We start from the raw sequence: 17,577 nt of genomic DNA, 5'->3' as shown, positions 1-17,577 counted from the left end.
CTTATTCTTAGTACTAGTAAAGAGCCTGCACCTTTTGATTTAAGCAGACATGGTGGGTCATAATGCACTAGAGTACTGTGGGGCAAGACCATTCAGTAATTTGTAGGTCATTAGAAGTATTTTATAATCAATAGAAATTTTTACTGGGAGCCAATGTAACGTAGCTAAGATGGGAGTAATGTGATAAAATTTATATGTCTAGTAAGAACTGTGGCTGCTGTGAATCTAGTATACAAGTGGAGGCTTTTGAACATGAAATCAAAGATGTAAGTTCAGGCTCTTGGATAGGAGTATAGCATTCTAGAGTCTTTTTTTGGCTTGATTGTTCTGATCTCTGAGTAGCTGCCCAATGTCATGTGCTTAACTTTCTCACTGAAGAAAGTCATGAACTCATTACTACTATGTGAAGTTGTAATCTGAGGATTGGTGTCAGGTTTATTCCTAGTTAGATGTGCAATTGTACTAAATAGAAGTCTAGGATTATTTTAGTTATTTTCTATTAAGGTCGAGAGATAAGATGTTCGAGCAGGAATAAGTGTCTTTCTATTCTTGAGAAGGCTCTCCTTCCAAGCTTGAAGACTACAGGTTTAGTTTTTTTACAGTCTATTTTCCAAGTATTCTCTTATAAATTGCGAATGTGATCAAGGTATTAACTTTTTATCCATAATTTTTAAAGTTGCCTTCTAAAAAGACTGCGTTAAAGCATAATGGGATGAAAAATATCATCCATTACATTTGAAGTACAATGAGAACAAACTTTAGAATTTATCGATCTCATTTGATAAAGTTTATTCTGAGTTAAAGAAGCTCCATGAACAAACTTAGTGGCAAGGGCTAGACTTTTTTGTCACAATGAATTAAGGAGATTGGTCTATATCTTGAGCAAGACAAAGGATCTTTATTCAGCTTCAACATGACTGGTGTAAGAATTATGCAAATTAGATGAAAATGAAGCTGAGTTCATATATTTTGCTAACCATCCTCAAAACAAAGGGTCCAAAAGTTCCCCAAAATATCTATAAAACTCAACAGGGCAACCAACTCATACCTAAAGCCATTTCTGACACATTTTCTAAAGATTTAATTAATTCCTCTAAAGTTAAAGGTGTCTCCAAAGCAGCGAATTGCTGGGTATCCAAATTGAGAACGTCAGGTTTGGTGAGTGGAAGCAGAGTCACACACAGGTTAAAATTAAACAATTTTAATGAAGACACAACAGTGAGATCCAAAACCAGAGTTAAAAACAAAGAGCAAAAATGAGGAGAACAAGTATAAGGTCAGAAACAATAAAGCAAGTACAATGAAACAGCTTAGAAATTCTATGCACTATGCCGAGACTTTGCAAAGAGTTTCAGACACAGGGAGATTTAAATAGATAAAATATTACGTGCAATTGGACACAGGTGACACTAATAGGCTGGGAATAGGGAACAGACTCGGGGATTAGGGGGAATGTAATCCTTTTGGGGCAGGCTGGAAGCCATAGAAGTGACAAGGAAGTGTAACCTTAGCAACAAAACAAGATATTTCTGATAAAGAGGTTGGTGAACAGCTGAGTATAGCTATTTTAAAAACTCTTTAAAAACATTGTTTATACTCTGTGATGCATGCATATGGTTACCATAAAGAGTCACAATCTATTATTGATCTCGCAACATTATCCTTCAACTGAGCAGAACGAAGTTTACTGTTTATCCCCATATTCATAATTCTGCTGTCTCCATCTTAACACTAGAACCTCTGGTCTCTTGTCTATGATTTGTTTAAGTTCAGCTTTTACCTGAAATGTTTTGCTCTGTGTCTGCAAGGACAAGGAGATTGAAATGATTTGTTCTTTTCCTAAATATCTTATTTTTTACATTCTTTCTTCTTTTTATTTGGATAGTATTATATTATATTATATTATATTATATTATATTATATTATATTATATTATATTATATTATATTATATTATTATGCCTCTATACAACTTTAGCTGTTTCCCAGAGCAACACTGTAGAAAATCCTGCAGTCATTTTCTTCTTTAAAAAACGGGCCTGCTCTTTGTGAACAAAATGAATGAAACCTTCATCTTGCAACAGAGAAGCATTAAAGCAGCAGCACCAAAGATCTAAATTATCAAAACATGATGCATATTTTTGTAATTACTTTAAAAGGTGCTGAAAGACCAGTGGAAAGACGTTGTGGACACAGACATTCATTACAGTTATTACTTTCACACCATCTCTATGTATCTTCCATCAGTATCAACAATTCTTAAACAAAAAAGGGACCATGTTATTAAGATTGCCACACCGCTCTGTATTGAGTTACAGATGCAAAGTACTCTGGTTTCAGCCAGTCTGAAATAAGGATTCCATAATCAGAATTAGTTACGTGTGCTTCTTGATGAAGCACCAGATTAGTTCTTCTCAAGAAAATGAGAAAATCAGTGGCCCTCAACCCACAAAAAGTTAATGAATAAAATGTTAATAAAATGTGACATGTTAAAACAGAAATAAAAATTGTTTCAAGTTCATGTTCCAAAATGATATATATTATCAATGTCCTGATATAGCTGGCCATCTTTTTTTTTCCTTACTAGGAAGTTTATTTCTCCAATAATTCTTCCAATAATTTGTTTGGGAAAGTGGTCAGTCATACTAGACAGTGTGTCTTTCAGCTATGTCTTCTTGCATCGAAGTAATTTGGCTTGTAACATTGTAACAGTGAGTCTACAGTGAGAATATTAGGACTTGCTAAGGGTTTCCCAACTGTGCAATTGATGGAGTATAATAGATTCAGTCTATTGCGGTTTTAATTTCAGGTAACAAACAAAAAAATGCATTGACTGGGATTCTCTTCTATAAAAATGCATTGACTTTGGGATTCCCTTCCGTAACTCCTGTGAAATTATGCTGCTTATTACACCTAATGTTGTTTCTTTGAGCCCCTTGTTTTCCAATTCTATGCCACTTACACTGGACTGTAGCTCAGTGCGTTGTTTTCATCGATTCATTCTCAACCTCTTCAATCAATTTATGGCTAAATTCGACATTCGGTTTCATCTATTCGATATCACCTTTTAAATTGTCAAGTAAATCAAGTTTTCTTAGTTTGCAATGAATAGCTAGAAGAATAGCATGACTCACTTCAGTTGTTTCTGAGCTGCTGTCATCTGAGAGGGATGCTTGGTTTCTTTTTTTACGACAGAAGGCTTGATGACATTGATGAGGCGATGTCTGCAATTTTAGACATGTTAAATTCCACAGTACAGGAGTCAGTGAAACATTCAAGCTTTCCAACTATTTGGACGACAGCAGACAGTGATGACGCTATTATGGGATGGTGGGGGGGGGGTAGTTATTTACAATCGCTTTTAAAGTCAGTACTCCGGGAAATTCTAATGTGCAGCTGCGCACCGATACACGTCAAACTGCCTGAAACAAATATCATGTCTACGTAAAAATCCTTGAGAAAAGGTCTTAAAATTCACGCATCACGCAATGCTTTCGAGGTTGATTTAGTAGTTTTATTACTTAATAGTTAATTACTGCAAGCTTGCTTTTCTAGCTGCAGTCTTCGTTTGCAGGTCCCATTCTCCAATTTCCCATCAATTAATACATTTTGCAAGCTTATTTGAAGAAATAGTAAACAAAACAACACAACCTAAAAGTAGTCTTGTTATGTTAGCTCACTCTCCCGTGAGACGGTGTGATTATGTATGTAAAAAGAAAAAAGTTATTAAAAAGTTTCAAACTTGTTTTTTATCTCACTGATGTGAGGCTCATGAGGACCTGCTCTATTAATCCAGCCGTGTACATGGTCAGCAGCAATTCTCAAATGAGCTGTATGTAGAGGCCCTAAGGTGTACCAAGACATTTTCTACACCACCAGCACTACAGACTCTTAACTGCTGACACAAGGTAGGTTGGGTCAGAAATCAAGATTCAGACTAGTAAATGTATTTCCTGTTTTCAACTGCTTAGTGTCTGTGAGTCTTTACCTGCTGTAACCTCAGGTTCCTGTGTTTGGCTGATGGGAGAGGAACCTGCTTTTGTCTTCTGCTGTTGTAGTTCATCCACCTTAAGGTCTGAGGTGTGGTATGCTCTGAGATGCTTTCCTGAGGTGTCATAGCCTTCCTGTTAGTTTGAACATTCTCCGTTGACCTCTCACATCAACAAGGTGTTTCTGCCAAGAACACTTTTGCTCACTGGATGTTTGGATGTATATATATATATATAGCCTGAATATAGTTAGACCCAAAAGTTTGTTCTATTTTAAATGTTCTTACATGTTATATAAGATAATAGAAAGACAAAAACAGTATCTTACCTACATGTTTTTTCTACTCTGAACCTGGTCAGCTGCCCCTGGTCAGCTGCCCCTGGTCACCTGCCCCTGGCCACCTGCCCCTGGTCACCTGCCCCTGGTCACCTGCCCCTGGCCACCTGCCCCTGGTCACCTGCCCCTGGCCACCTGCCCTTGGTCACCTGCCCCTGGTCACCTGCCCCTGGCCACCTGCCCCTGGTCACCTGCCCCTGGTCACCCGCCGCTGGTCACCTGCCCCTGGTCACCTGGCCCTGGTCACCTGCCCCTGGCCACCTGCCCCTGGTCACCTGCCCCTGGTCACCTGCCCCTGGCCCCGTGTTATGTAACAGCCTGTGATAGCTGGCCTCTGAATCACACTGCTGCATCCCGTAATGTGTGCAAGACTGCAGTCTGCCTGCGGCTGGCTAGTCCTTTCAGAGAGAGACAATTTTCAGTGTGTGTGTGTGTGTGTGTGTGTGTGTGTGTGTGTGTGTGTGTGCATGTGTGAGTGTGCATGTGTGAGTGTACACATATGCGTGTGTGTGAGTGTGTGTGAACATAATTGCAAGTATGTGTGTAAACAGCAGATTCCTGATGACTTTCTGATGGTTGCAGCAGAAAGGAAGTTTTTAAAGAACTGAATTCACATCTGTGCATTTGTGACCTGATGTGAGTGGGTGGCTTCAGTGCTGTGAGAATATGCAGGAGTGTGTGTGTGTGTGTGTGTGTGTGTGTGTGTGTGTGTGTGTGTGTGTGTGTGTGTGTGTGTGTGTGTGTGTGTGTGTCAGTTTGTTTAGATACTTGGCATGACAAGCATCCTGACAATGTCACCACTAATAGAGATTAGTGTCCATTAGTGTCTCTTGCTCTCTCTCTCTCTCTCTCTCTCTCTCTCTGTCTCTCTCTCTCTCTCTCTCTCTCTCTCCATGCCTTCACCCTACGAGCAGCCCCCAGGCGTAGAATCTGTCGTCTGCGTCTGGCTCTTACTGTCACCCATCAGCACGCAACTTTGGCAGCTCCCCGTTGCCATGGCAACTGGCCGTTTCCCCGCCGACAGGATGCACATCTCAAGGCCTTGTGAAGCACATCTACACACTCTCAGGACTCTGCTCCTCAGCCACTAACACGGCACACACATCACCAGCGCCATTTTAAAATAGCTGTTAAACGGTTTTTGATCGTGTGTGTGTGTGTGGCTTTTTCCTCTCTCTCACTCACACACAGATTACACACACACAGATTACACACACACAGATTAGCAACATGCTAACATGAGCGTCATTTGTCTGCTGTTTTATCCTCAGACTGCAGTCTGTTTACTCAATAACCAGATCATTTTGGCATTTCAAATGCCCTTTCACATTTTTGGTATCTCGTGCACTCAGTTCTTTAAAAGGGGATTTCTCTTTGTGGTGTCGTTGATATGACCTGAAGAGTAGGGTTCCTGGTATAGTGAGCTAATATTGGGTTTAACTTAGACTTCAGAGTAACTTATCTCAACTCTAAACAGCTCAGACATCATGCTATCTTATACCCTCTGCAGCTAACCTGCTCCAGAACAGGTTTAGGTTTTTTTTTAAGTTCTTAATCTCTATCTTAACCAATCAAATCCAAGAGATATAAAAATTAATTAAAATGTAAAAAATTCTGTCTAAGCTTTTCTTTTGTTCAGATAATGATAATGGTAGTATAATGTTCCATCTTACTATATAAATCAGTAGAAGGATATAAATAGTTATTATTAATAGTTATTATATCGTTATATATAGTAAGGGCCCACTATACATGAGCAATATGTACCAAGTCCCCTTGCGTAAGATGAAATTTGTGTAAAATAGGGAACCTCTATAAACCTATAAATTTCTTATATGCACATACTTGTCATACATTTCTTCTCATAAAGGCAAAGAAAGACTAAACATAATGTTCAATAGTCAATAATAATCAATTCATAACCATACAGAATGGTATAAAATGTACTAATCTCTCTCTTTTTCTCTCTCTCCCCCCCTTCAGACTTTTGACAAACCACACATAAATAGTCCAAAAATAGTTTAAGTTCATGATTCCTGATATTTCCGCATTTCGCTCTCAACATCTTATATTTTGCAGTAGTTGTTATAATTGTACTTGTATCCCCATCAAAGATGTAACTCACAGAATTGAAGCCTAACCTTCGCCTCCACAATACTGCCTCAACTCAGCGGGGAATATTCACTTTACTTCCCCAAGCTTTCTCTGGTACAGTAGGCAAAGGTCTCGCCATTTAACCTAGTGGAACGAGTATGGCCTAGAACATTGGCATTTAAGTTCAAGGGTTGCAAGGTGATGTCAGCAAAACAGAGTCATTGGGTTGGTGGCCAGTGAACCTGAGCTTGACCTGACGTTCACAGGAAACAGAAGGCAGAACATCGCAGTAGCTGGACATCACATGAGGGTCTGTGGTTGATCTCCTGTGGCCTTCTTCCACTGATTCTTCCATACATTGGATTAGGCCAGTGTAGCTGCTCTTAATAAGAAAGAGAATACTTCACACTGATCTTTCCCTATCAGGTAGTATGTTGCCCAAGCAAAGCAAAATAAATGTAATTAGAATGTTTGTAATGCAGTTAGTAATTTAACTAGATGTCTAAGCTTTTTTAAAGACTTTTATGTTTTCTAATTTAATTAGCTTTTTTATTTCTAGTCAGTTTAGTATTTTGTTCTAATCTATTCTGGTGTGTTTGTTCATAGTCCTGCAAAAATAAATAAATAAGATACCAAATCATACTTCTGAGCTGAGGATCTTATTTAAGGAGGTTGCTGAGAGTTTGGACACTTGGTAAAGTTAAAGACCTAAATAATGGCCAGGATTCTCAGAAACAGAAAAGGAGTCAGGAGGAGTGGCTTACCATTGTGGAGGAGGAGCACTTTCCAAACGTCACCCCCACCTCCATAAAGAGAGAGAAACCCAGAGAAAGAGGCAGGTGGTAGACAGAGAGACTCCAGTCAACACAGGTGAGGTGCTCACGTGACTCAAAATTATAGGCCTATCTATTACTACATCTATAAACTATGTTCACTGTTATTTATACTTGTACTATAATTCAGTACATCAAAACATATGTTTTGTTATATAGAGTTATATAGTAATATATAATTTCTGATGCAATTTAAGTATTTAGCAAAAGTATTCTGATATTATAATGAGCTGACGTATCATATATTAATGTTGTGTGTGCACAATAATAAGCATCTAGTGAATTTGCATTTCCAGTTACACAGTGAGAGAGTTAACCGTCGCCCATGGTGATGTCTTTGTCCCCTGTATCGGGAAGTAAGGAGTCTGGCCTCAGAGGTGCTGCTCTTCTTGGGAAGACTTCATCCTCCATCATGAACGACATGTAAGCTTTCGGTTGTTTCTCTTAGCTCGAACTAATCCAGTTTTGTTTTTATACATCGGCATTAGAACGTGCTGTTAATGTTTTTCTTCTGGTAAGGGAGTCAGAGATAACCAATTAGACTGAGTCAGTTTCAATAATGGAAATGTACTTTGGCCATCAAGAAAAGCTCCACTGTCTTCTACATAATTTCAATACTGCACAAAGGACAAACGTAAGAAACAAAAAACAATCTATTACACTCACTGAAACATTGACTAAAGTGTACACATCCAGAAATGTAAACATTAAGAGCTGACCATGTCAGCTGAGTGGTTTGTTGACGTTTTGGTCAGAGTTTCCGAGGCAATGTGGATCAAAGATGTTTAGTAAGCATGTGCAGTATGATGGTACATTTCCTCGAGTTCTAATTCTTAAGAACCAATAACAATGTCACACCCTTTAACTTCTCCCTAAAATCTCATACTTACTAATTTGGATATGCACTAAAGTGAAGGTGTTGGTTTCACCCATCCCAGAAAAGAGCCAAAATTAATTAAAGCAATAAAGCTAAACCAGGTACAGTTGTTCTGTTAAGGCACAATATTGTTAGCAGATAACTGATTGATTTTGAGTAAGTGATAATTTTGTGTAAACAATGCTGTTAATTTGAGTTATTTATTTCAGCTGTTGATGTACGAGTAGAAACAAATAGAGGAATAAAAAGATTTGTGAGAGTGGTAGGGAGATTTTCACAAAACCTCCATTTGCCATTTTACGAAACCCAGGCCTGTCAGAATTCACCTCCTGTAGCAAATGTTATCTACAAGATTCCTACAATGACCCTTTGTTGGAGTACTCTATCATGACTCAAAACACAGGCAGCAGTAATGCATGAATAAAACTATTAGCATAAACCACGACTCTATCCAGTACCAGCTGTATCCCCAGATATCTTAGACAGAACAAACCAGTTTTATGCGATTATCATAACGTGATACTGGACTAAAAGCTCTTACTAGAAATGACCCGTGTATGTTTATATGTTCAGTGTGGCATACAATAACAAAGACTGGTGTGGTAAATAAGCAAAAATATGAAATTTGAATTGGAGTATGTTTTTTTTTTTGCTGGTGTTACAGTGATGTGGGTGCTATAATATAATGCTTTTTAGACATGCCACTATAAAAATGCTAAAAACAGAATGACATTTTGCATCTGAATGCATTAAGACCCTGCCATGCATTTTTTCAAGATTTCATCATTGGTGAAAAGGGAATGTTGAAGCTAAATAAATAAATAAAATCTTATTTATACAGTTTTTCCCTTACATAAAGTACTGTAAATAAGCACAGTCGTGTTTGGTCTGAGTTTTCCTTCTTTTGTTTTGTACCCGAGTTTTAAAAAATGCAGAAGACATACCGCCTTTTCTTTCTTCCTGTTTCTTGCAGTGTAGAAAGGTACTGTGACATTGGGCATTTACACTGGGTCTCTAGAGACAGGAATTGCACTTTTGAGCTATTTATACCTCACTGCCTGTAGGTGTTTATACGCAGTCAGGTTTCAGTACATCTGTGTGAGTTGTGATGAATGTGTATGTATGTTTAAAGCTGTTTATCAGGGCAGTTGGTGCTTATTAAGTTCTGTACTGTCTGATCTATAAGCGTTCCATCTGTAGGTCTCAATTGAGTTGCAACATGGTTAAAACTGTTTATGTGAAAAGAAAACTGAAGATATGCTAAAGGTCTTTGTTGCCAAGTTCAGGAAACAAACTTCCAAGTTATCAGTAACTCTTGATTACTACTATTTATTTGAAGATGTATTTATGTATTTATTTATTTGCAGTATTGTGTTATAGTATTAGTGTTTATTTGTCAATATAGTTTTATATACAAAACAAAAATTTTGCCTAGATAAATAACTTAGCCTATAATTTCATGAGTGATCTAAGCTTGCTGCTATAACTTACACACACACACACACACACACACACACACACACACACACACACACACACACACACACACACACACACACACACATCCACACACACACATATGTTGACCTTGAAGAGCAGACATTAACAGATACTACATTGGAGCACATCACAAATGAGTATACTCTGATTTCTTCCAGAAAAAATGTCACGGTACCATGTTTGGACATAGAGTATCTCCTGTCAGCGAAGGTCAAACTCCGTCAGGAAGGACTGCTGGACTCCAGTCTGAAGACCAACCTGGAGTTTGCTATCAACAGCATGGAGGCCTTCCCTGCAGCGAAGCGCCGCAACGTCTCCCTCACATTGGAGGGGGAGAGGCAACTGGTGCGTTTCATGGCCGGGACACCCGTCCTGCTCTACACCGTTCACCTGGGCCCCAAAGGGCCGGAGTTCCACCAGCGAGTGCAGGTGGGGGCTCATCTCACAGCCTCATGCCTGAACGAGGGCCACTTTGCCGGGCATCGCTGCAAAGACGAGCTGGAGGGTTGCCTGGAGCAGGCCAGGCGCACCCTGAGCGCCGAGGCCGAGTCCAATCCTTCGGGCCTGGGTGAGCTCGAGCTAAGGATCGTGTGTGGGGAGCTACACCTCACCTACAGCACCCAGCAGCCCCAGCACAGCCTGATCATCTGCCCACGGCGCCGGGTCTACCTGGGCAAGGCCCTGAACCTGGAGAGGCTCCTGGAAGTGAAGACCTACCTGGAGCAGACGGGAGCCATGGGCAAAGGCCTTCTGATTTGCTTCCAGCACCTGCTGCTCCACTTCGGGCAGTACCAGGAGGAGAACAGCCGCGTGGTGCTCCAGAGCGATGGGGAGATGGTGGAGTTGCTCAGTGGTAGTCCCGACTACCACAGCACCCAGCACTACATCTTCACGGATGGCCAGAACCAGGCCCACAGCCACAGGGTGCAGGACATGGACCTGTGGGAGTATGACTAAGGCTACTGGCTGAAGGGGGCGGAGACTACTGACAGTTTAAGGAGGCGGAGACACCTAAGGCTTAAGGAGGCGGAGACTTCTGAGGCCTTAAGGAGGTGGAGACTACTGAGGATGGAAGCACTAAACTCTTCATAAATACTCAACTGTATATAACCACTAGCTTATGTGGCCTGACAAGAATCAGTAGGTGTTTGATCCCTAACTGTCGATGTAGGTAGGCAAACAATGTGTAGATCTCTAGGGAAATGGATACAGAAGTAAATATATCTGGATGATTAACACAAGGTTACTTCCAAGATGGATATTTATTCACTCTATATATGTAGCATTAACATATTACTAATGGCTATTAAATTGAAAGGGATTTGATGCATAATATAATACCTAAATCTTTCCCTTTCTGTAGTATGCTGTATAACATATTTCCAGGTTTCTCTTAACTTGTAACTTCTGTATAATACCTTGGGAATATATTAGAAGCATTAAAGAAAAACATACAAAAAAAAAAAAAAAAAAAAGCCCAAAAGATTAAACAACGCAGCCTGATATGTTGTTATTACAACACATTATTAAGAAGAGCATGTCCAGTAACAACTGTGATGTCATGTTCAATAACAAATGTGATGTCACGTCCAATAACAACTGTGAAGTCCCACCCATTCCATTTCCACCAATGTGGTATTCTTTCTTTGGAGAATGGGGCCCAATACACTGCACATGTTGAATGTAGGCAATTTAATTTAGTCAACCTATTTCTAGACATTTCTGCTCATTTTAAGTGTCCTCTTAAATAAAATAATTTAATTGCTAAAGCAGGTCATTTTACTTTTCATAAATAGATTATGAGCTTATATTTTTACTACTATGAAGCAACTTCCAACTATGAAGAAGTCCAATATGGCACGGAGGATAAAATGTTGGCCAGATTCCCACCTGGTAAACTATATCTGCATTTCATAGAATTTCAGGACTACGAGGGACCCAAACTTTACCAAAAACAGTAAGCAGATTTTTGAGCTCAGAGCACATGCGCAGGGCATATCTTATTTGCTTCCAATTGTCTTCATGATAGCCTTCTTATACAGTAAGCCAGGAACTCTCTGAAAGGGACATTTTGGTGACAAAATAAAAGACATTCAGAAAAAAGTGAGAATGTTCTTCAGAGAGTTAAATCTTCTCCTCTTTTGCATAGTTCTAAGAAGGCGTGGTTGTTCTATGAAAATTTGTTCTCTCCAAGAGAACTACACAGACCAGATTTACCTGCAAAGCTGAAAACATCTCACTGTTTTACCTTCATAAGACTTGGTAAAGAAAGAGGTTGTTCTTCTACACAGACAGATTTACACACCTAAGAAGCAAAGAATGTCTTGTATGTAAGTATTGTTAAGCATATAATTGTTTAGAGACAAATTCATGAATATTTTCAAGAATAAAAAATTTGAATGAAAAAAACAGAAATAATGAATGTAAGTAAAATATTATTCCTGTGTCCACCACAGAGAAAATATTGCTGTACAAAGTCTGGATATTGAAAATCTTTTAATGCAAAAAGTGCCGTTCAGCCAGTCTGGGATTCTGGATCCTGTGCTCAATGCCAATCTAACGTTTGCACTGGGAGCTGTGGAACAAATGCCAAGTGAGATAAAGAAGAATGCAGCACTGCTAGTGGAGGGGGACAAACTTTTGGTCAAAATGATAGCTGGTCAACCGCACCTGCAACTGCTAGTGTTTCAGGACCATGAGGGGCCCAAACTTCACCAAAAAATAACTATCAACAGACCTCTGACTTCTGAAGACATCCATGAGACATATTTTACTGGACACTGTTGTCCTCATGATACACCATGTATACGACAAGCTAAGGTTTCTCTTGCATGTTTTACTGAAAATAATATAGAGTTAAAAATCATATGCAAAGAGCTGAGAATAACTTTCTTAAACCCTGCAGCACAAAAGTTCGTTCAAATACCCAGAATAGATATGGATCATCACTAATTTGGGGGGTTTTGTTTGCTTGTTTCAGGGGTTATTATTGTCATCTCTTCAAGTGCATGTTGGAGAACCAAATGCATTCAGTTCCCATCTGTTTAAATCTGAAGAAGAAAGAAATGTTTTAAGAAAGGAAATCCACAACTTTTGGTATGAACATTATAGAGAATAAGAGGATGAGGCAAAAACAAAAGATCTTAACTTTGCTCATTTTGAAATGTTTAATGTTTTTCACTTTTAACTGCACACTTTGTTTTACTAGCAGCAATTTCACTTTTATTTCCCTTGAAGGTTGGAAATGTTGTTCCAGAATTGGACCTCATATTTTTATCTTTATTTCTTTATGCAGTGCTTTAGGTCAAATGGTACCTCATTAGGAACAGAGCTGAGGTTGGTCTGCTTGATATGAAACATATGCGTATCATGCTATAAGAACCTTTATAAGTGAATTTAAAAATAATAAAATAGAGATAATGTCCTTAGACTTCAGAGGGTTAAATTGTCTTTTACTCAAAATTATGGATTCTCTTCGATTTGCTGTACATTTATATTATGTACTTGTTTTTGTTTTGTTTTTTAACGCTTATGAGATGGTAAATGTAACGGTGAGCAGTGAGGAGGCGGACGCATGTGCGGAGAAGAGCGAGATTTATGATGGACAAATCCAAACTCACCAACATAGAGAGCATGGGGGTACATGATAAAAAAAAAAAACAGACGAAAGCAAACAGGGGAAACAGGCTATAACAAAGACTAGGAAACACTCGGAGGATAAGAGACACAAAGGCTAGGATAAACACAAAGGTACGGAGCAGAAACATGCATGCATGCATTCATTCATTCATTCATTCATTATGAACCTAACATACACATTCAAATAAACAATGAACAGCCCAAACACTGGGCACACAACAGGTTTTAAATACATGGACTTAACAAGACGAGGGACAGGTGTGGACAATCAAACGAGGGGCGGAGAAAACGAAACTAAGGCATGGAATTAAAAATATACATGACAGGGGAAACATGGAACATGGAAGCTGGGAGGAACTAATCGTGACAGTAAAAGAGTGAGATGTTTTAACTTCAGAAAAAACAAACCTACTTTTCTCAGAAAGAACACAGTCCTACAGTTTGATTGGCTTGCATTTGGCCACGCCTTCTCAATGAAAAAAAAACAAACTTTGACGTAAATCTAGAGGGCAGAGCTACTTCATGACCTGTGGTTTTGATCCGTTTTGCCAGAGGCCAAGAGCTAAAGAGGCGGACATTAGGCACGTCACACTGCCTTATAAGGTAAAATAAGAATCACAAACGTTTGGTCTTCTCTTGTTGCCAAACTGTTCATTGGCAAAACAATGTGTAAATATCTATGGAAATGAATATAGGATAAAATAAATCTGGACGTTGCTGGTATTTAGCCGTAGTGAAAATGTATACCTTGATACATATTTCTCTCCATATATTTTTCATGTTTTAAAATTGCTAATCAGTATTTTGTATAACATAAATAACTTACTTTAACTTGTATTTATCTCTTGTGTATAACATCATATAGAAAAAAAACTATTTTTAAAAAACACTACATATTTCTACTTTCCTCACAAACCGACACTGGCAGATTTAACAGGGTGATAGAAGGCAGCGTCATGTCCAGTAACTCCACCCCTTCCATGGTTACGTTCTTTCCTATGGTGAGGAGGGGCGTGGCCAAATGCTGTTCTCTGAAAACGAAACTTTATCAGAGAGAACTAAGCTGTTTTGTTTTTTTTAAAGAAAGACTTGCGCTTTCCCTTTGTGTCACTGAGTACATCTCTTTATATATTGTACTGACGCAAAAATTATAATAGTCTCAAATCCATGCAGACTGACTTACAACTCGAATTCCCCTGTCAATGTGTTTTTAAATAGCCCAGAGAGGCAGACCCCACCCCAAATATACTGTCGTTTGAGGAAAAAGAAACTGAATCCAAAATCTTCTTTGTAGGAGCTGCTCACGCATTTTACCTTGAGTTATCTGCCTCTGCAAAGACATTAAGAAACCAGTGGACTAACATCGCATCCGTTTTCCTGGTAGGTCTTTTCTGTTATCGCTAAACTGTGTGGACTTGCAATGATGACTAGTCGTTGTAACTACGTTTTTAGGACGAGTGCAGCAGTGAGATATCCTAAACTTGGCTTGTTATAATTTGTCTGTGACATAATGTGACATGTAATGTTTATGTGTGTCATATTGTCAATAAAATTAACCAAGGATTTAGAAGGCTAAGTATGTACGGTATAAGTGGCAGGACTGTGCGAGTACAAACAGGGCACCGAGAATCATCTATACATAATGCATATTGAATAGACATCCGTAAGGTGTGATGTTCCGATTGAGAACCGATGTTTTCAGGTGAGGCAATTTTCAGAATAAATACTTTAATTATCAGTAATGTAACCCCATGACCTTGGTGTTGCTATCATCTTGCAATTTCAGTGAGCTAATGACAAACAGCATTTATTTGGCATCAGTCTGGATAATTTTACACGGTATAATTGGTAGCCTACAACTATTAGAACTACCTGGCTGCCAGCACTGTTTAATTCAGATTTAAATACTTAGAAGACTGATGTTCTCTGCACAGTCGTGCTATGTTACCAGTGGCCTCTTTCAAGAAAAAAAGAAAAAAAAAAGGTTTTAAAAAAATGTTAGTAATGTCCAGATATTTTGTGAATGTACATGTAATATATAATATTTAATTACATACACAACATTTTCAAGCACATTTACATTATAAATGAATATTAAAAGCATCCAGCTAAAGCACCTACCTTCTAGTCAAAAACAGCTTATTCATGGGAGAGGCCAATACAGGCTGCAACAGTGTACACAGGATTCAGGATTCCGGTACAGTCAGTCACCCGAGTGTACAGGGTTCAGGACTCCAGTACAGTCAGTCACCAGAGTACACAAGGTTCAGGACTCCAGTACAGTCAGTCACCCGAGTGCACAGGGTTCAGGACTCCAGTACAGTCAATCACCCAACTACACAGGGTTCAGTACTCTGGGACAGTCGTACAGAATACAATAGTGGGACCAGCAGTGGTCGATTTACATTGTACATTGACTGTATTGAGATACAGCTTTGGAATCGGTACGTTACTAAAGTACTGACTTGTTTGCTTGTTTGTTTAATAAACAGGTCCTAATTCGAAATGGCAACTCTTCAAACGTAAGCTACTCTGCAATAATATCTCTTTTTGTGGATTTTTTTTGGTTTTATGTTTAAAAAATTGTCTTTAAAAAGGTTTTGCTGTCTGTACCATATATATCAACTAGGACAAAAACAGACTGCTAATGTATCCACACAGTAACGTCTGAGCTTAATTCTGAACTTTATTCAGTGTAACTAGGGATTTTCTTTCATTATGTGTTTGATAGTTGCTGACTATGGTGGATGTGGTCAAATTTAGCAGGTCCCATTACACAAAATAAAGAGTTACATTTTTAATGTATTTGTACAAATAAATACATTGCACATAAAGGTGTAATTGTAACATTACAAACCTTGGTTTAGCTGTGTTTGGTGCTGGAATTAACAGAGAAAATTAATACTTCAAACCTCTCTGGGAGTTGTAGTCTACCTTAAAAGTTCACCACTTTTGTTTTGTCTTGGAGCTAAACTTTCTGCCTAATCTTCATGTTTATTCTTCCAGAACCTTTGATCTACAACCTGACACAGAGGGCATACTGTCAGTTAAACGTAAGATGAAAGAGAGAGAAGGCACGGATATCCTTCTCCTGTCCAACTTGGACTTTGCTGAGAAAATCATGAGACACAGTCCCCTAAGCAAAGTGTCCACTCTGTTGGTCAAAAGTGACAGGCAGTGCGTACGAATTGGAAAGGCTGACAACATCATCTACACTGTGACATCTGAGGATGGCCAGAGATGTGTTGACTGCCTTGTCTACTGTCTTGATTACGTCACCGCTTTTGACATTTCTAGCATCCACTTCAGCGTGCACTCCTGCCAAGATGAGATCACATCCTGTTTTACCCAAGCGAACAACGCACTGAGCGAAAAACGTCTGGAAGCATTAAGAATCGAATGTAATAGGTTTGCAGTCATGTATACTACTAGGGGTTTACCCAGGAAAATTGTGACGATCAAAACTAAGTGCCGTTTTTTACTTGATAGTGTAACTGTTGAGGCTTTACTGGAACGAAAGTGCTGGCTACAGAAAGAGAAAGCGCATTGTACAGAACTAAAAGCATGCCTTGACTATCTCATAGAGAAATATCTCACTACTTCGGGTGCACCCAAAGGAAAGTGCAAATTCATTTTACAAGGAGATGGAGAAATAGTTGACATTGTTGCAAAGGATATTCTTGCAAACTTTGAGCAGTATGTATTGATGAGTAAAGAAAATTCAGGGGTCTCGATGTATCCACCGTGCTTTGCTTCAGAAAAGGATGAAAAATAGCTGGTAGACAGAGGTAGACATCTAGGTGTTTTTAGTGTCTTTGTGTGTGTTCCTACATCATAATATAAAAGTATTTGCATATATCCTGATCATTTCTGTGTGTGCATTTGGAACTGACCTTTAACCTGATTTGGAGCCTGTTAAGTACACATGAAATGTATTTCTTTCTTTCCTGGCATAAAATAAAATTGTATGCACTAAATGATGAATGGCTTCAGAGGGCGTTTGTAAGATTAAGGAGACCATATCTAATTCCTATCTGATACGGTAAAGCCTTTGCCTCCAAGTTCTATTCTGCATCATCTCTCTTGTCATTTCTATGCTCAGACACACCTGATCCAGCTCATCGAATAATTACCAACCACCACCCCACCCACCCACCCTCTGCGCTCACACTCCTCGTGGGCTGTGTGCTGTTGATGGTGGAGTTAGCAACTGAGTATGCAGAGGACACCACCCGTTAGTACCAGTGCACTGAAACAATGAATGGTGTTCTGAACTGGAGCAACATGTTTCTGATTCCTACAGCAAGGC

The 17,577-nt window shown here is 39.0% G+C and overlaps 2 protein-coding genes across 2 annotated transcripts; both read left to right on the top strand.

Annotated features, from left to right (window-relative positions):
• The first annotated feature begins 6,000 nt into the window (after positions 1-6,000).
• LOC113576249 lies at positions 6,001-11,103 on the top strand. The gene is made up of 3 exons (XM_027008222.2): positions 6,001-7,289; positions 7,549-7,675; positions 9,788-11,103. The coding sequence occupies exons 2-3, from the start codon at positions 7,578-7,580 to the stop codon at positions 10,584-10,586; spliced, it is 897 nt and encodes a 298-aa protein (XP_026864023.2). The 5' UTR covers positions 6,001-7,289; positions 7,549-7,577; the 3' UTR covers positions 10,587-11,103.
• A 3,216-nt stretch (positions 11,104-14,319) lies between these two features.
• On the top strand, positions 14,320-17,242 carry LOC113576263. The gene is made up of 3 exons (XM_027008239.2): positions 14,320-14,648; positions 15,761-15,790; positions 16,275-17,242. Exons 2-3 carry the CDS (start codon positions 15,774-15,776, stop codon positions 17,041-17,043), a joined length of 786 nt encoding a protein of 261 aa, XP_026864040.1. The 5' UTR covers positions 14,320-14,648; positions 15,761-15,773; the 3' UTR covers positions 17,044-17,242.
• The last annotated feature ends 335 nt before the right edge of the window (positions 17,243-17,577 follow it).

Source organism: Electrophorus electricus, chromosome 11, assembly GCF_013358815.1.
Source record: "Electrophorus electricus isolate fEleEle1 chromosome 11, fEleEle1.pri, whole genome shotgun sequence".
In the NCBI taxonomy this organism is placed as follows: Eukaryota; Metazoa; Chordata; class Actinopteri; order Gymnotiformes; family Gymnotidae; genus Electrophorus; species Electrophorus electricus.
Note: the sequence above shows the minus strand (reverse complement) of the source record. Positions and strands in the feature narration are given on the sequence as shown.

Coding starts and splice junctions, on each gene's coding strand:
- LOC113576249 (XM_027008222.2), top strand. CDS start 7,578: ATGGTGATGTCTTTGTCCCCTGTATCGGGAAGTAAGGAGTCTGGCCTC. Junction 7,676..9,787: donor TCCTCCATCATGAACGACAT/GTAAGCTTTCGG, acceptor GATTTCTTCCAG/AAAAAATGTCACGGTACCAT.